The sequence below is a fragment of the Eurypyga helias genome, unplaced genomic scaffold (genome assembly GCF_000690775.1).
Source record: "Eurypyga helias isolate BGI_N326 unplaced genomic scaffold, ASM69077v1 scaffold14129, whole genome shotgun sequence".
NCBI classification, from domain to species: Eukaryota; Metazoa; Chordata; class Aves; order Eurypygiformes; family Eurypygidae; genus Eurypyga; species Eurypyga helias.
This window is the reverse complement of record NW_010274071.1, coordinates 28,263-30,683: the sequence shown is the minus strand read 5'-3', so window position 1 is coordinate 30,683 and position 2,421 is coordinate 28,263. Positions and strand designations below refer to the sequence as shown.

At 42.7% G+C, this 2,421-nt stretch overlaps 1 protein-coding gene across 1 annotated transcript in view; it reads right to left on the bottom strand.

The window, feature by feature from the left end:
* Nucleotides 1–995: 995 nt before the first annotated feature.
* Nucleotides 996–2,421, bottom strand: part of TBCA (tubulin folding cofactor A) — a 10,970-nt gene continuing 9,544 nt past the window's right edge. Inside the window, exon 3 of the mRNA XM_010159707.1 lies at nucleotides 996–1,285. Within this exon, the coding sequence (XP_010158009.1) occupies nucleotides 1,205–1,285 (81 nt within the window). The 3' untranslated portion in view covers nucleotides 996–1,204. The remainder of the gene's footprint in view (nucleotides 1,286–2,421) is intronic.

Below are 2,421 nucleotides of genomic sequence, written 5' to 3'. Positions count from 1 at the left end.
ACCATTCTGGGATTCTATGATTATTCTGCAGTCAGTCAGAAATCTTGCGGTGTTGATAATCTGTCAGAGCACTACTTAAGAGTGATGAAGAAGTAGACTTACTACTCTGTGTGCTTAAGGTGCATAAATCGAGGTACTGAAGCTGCAGTTTACCCAAACTCAGGCAAATTAACAAAAGATTTTAAGAGTGTGCAAGATAGCCCCACAAAAGGTACACTGCTTTGTGTTGCCTTTAAGGAACATGCCAAAACACTTCCAAACTAGAAAAACTAATGTAAAAAGCTTTCTTGTTCATCAGAGTTTACTGTTTAGCAAAGGTATTCTGAAAGAACCCATGTTTTATATAGAATGTTTTCATGTCTTACAAGCAGATTAAGCATTGTTCCCTTACCCATTACTACTTTCATCTTTATTCAAAAAACCTCACTTAGTGCTTTTCCTGGAAGCACCTTGGCCTAAGTCCAAAACCCTTACCTGCCGATCCAACTGAGAACATACTGGTCAGCTGCTGAATTCTGTTTCTCGATGAAGTAATAGAATTTCAATCAATGCTAATGGTGTGAATTGAGCTCTACAAATCAAAAACCAGGAAAACTGAGAAAGATTTGGAACCAAATCATAATTCTGTCCTATGCTCAAAGATAAACAAGGAGTATGTTCTTGATAAACTTACAGATAAATTGCATCAAAGAAAAAAAGATGGGTGACTTTGAAGGGTCTTTTAGTCCATCTCCTGTTTCAGTACAGACTGTTATGCTACAATGGCTTAAAATTACTGAAGGTGCTTCTAAAGCCCAAGGCAGGGTGTTGGAACTGGATGAATCTTCAAGGTCCTTTCCACTCCAAGGCACTCTATGCTTCTGTTTCATTCTGAAGTATTTACTGGTCCCTCACATTCCTTACATAGCTAAACTTGTTCAGATTAAGTTCTGTACATTAGCTGCTGCACCATTACACTTACATAATTCAGCTTTATTTTCCCTTTTTGTAACCAGGGTGAACTGGAAATATTTCTTATTGTGCCTGAACATGGAACACACAGGTGTTTCACAACATCCTTTATTTGATGCATCTTGCAGTTAGAGAAAGGCTGATTTGCATAAAGGGAACCTTAACAAGTCAACAATAGTAACAAAGCCATAGTCAAACGGAATTGTGGAATGGACCCAGTGCTAATGCGTATAAAGAAAGTACTGAAAAACTTCTAGGCTTCCAGATCCACTGACTCCAGTATGGAACGTGCTTCTTTATACTCTTCGGCTTCTTCCAATTCTTTTTCATTTTCCTGGAATCAAAAATAAAATTTTCTGAGAACTTTAAAAATAATTGACATGGGATTAAATTTAAGAAGGTAAATAGGAAAAAACTCTCCAAAAATCAACCAACTGCTGAGATACTCAATAACTTTTCTGACTCAGTGTTCAATGCTAACCTCTCTTCCCCCACCTCTGGGGTGGAGGGACCATAAGTCAGGGTCTGGGGTAGCAAAGACACTCCCACTGTAAGGGAAGACCAGGTTTATGACCATCTGAGGAGCACACAAGCCCATGGGACCTGATGAGATGCATCCCAGAGTCCCGATGGAATTGGTGGACTTAGTTGCCAAGCCACTCTCCTTGATGGTTGGACAGTCATGGCAGCCAGGTGAAGTCCCTGGTAACTGGAAAAAGGGGAACATTGCACTTAATTTTTAAAAGGATGGAAAGGAGGACCCTGGGAACTGCCTGTCAGCCTCGCCTCTGTGCCCAGGAAGATTATGGAGCAGATCCTCCTGGAAGCTGAGGACAGGTAGGTGATTTGAGACAGCCAGCGTGGCTTCACCAAGGGCAGGTCTTGCCTGACCAACCTACTGGCCTTCTGTGATGGAGTGACTTCATCAGTGGACAAGGGAAGAGCTACTGATGTCATCAATCTGGGCTTCTGTAAGGCCTCTGACATGGTCCCCCAAAACATCCTTCTCTGTAAATTGTAGAGATGGAGATTTCATGGGTGGACTATTCAGTGGGTGACGAACTGGTTGGGTGGCCATATCCAGAGAGTACTTGGTCAACAGCTCAATGTCCACATGGAGATCAGTGACAAGTGGTGTTCCCCAGGGGTAAATATAGGGACCAGTACTGTTTATTATCTCGACATGGTCCCCCAAAACATCCTTCTCTGTAAATTGTAGAGATGGAGATTTCATGGGTGGACTATTCAGTGGGTGACGAACTGGTTGGGTGGCCATATCCAGAGAGTACTTGGTCAACAGCTCAATGTCCACATGGAGATCAGTGACAAGTGGTGTTCCCCAGGGGTAAATATAGGGACCAGTACTGTTTATTATCTCCAATGACAGACAGTGGGATGGAGTGCACCCTCAGCAAGTTTGCTGACAACACCAAGCTGGGGGGTGAGGGTCACACACCAGAGGGAAGGGAT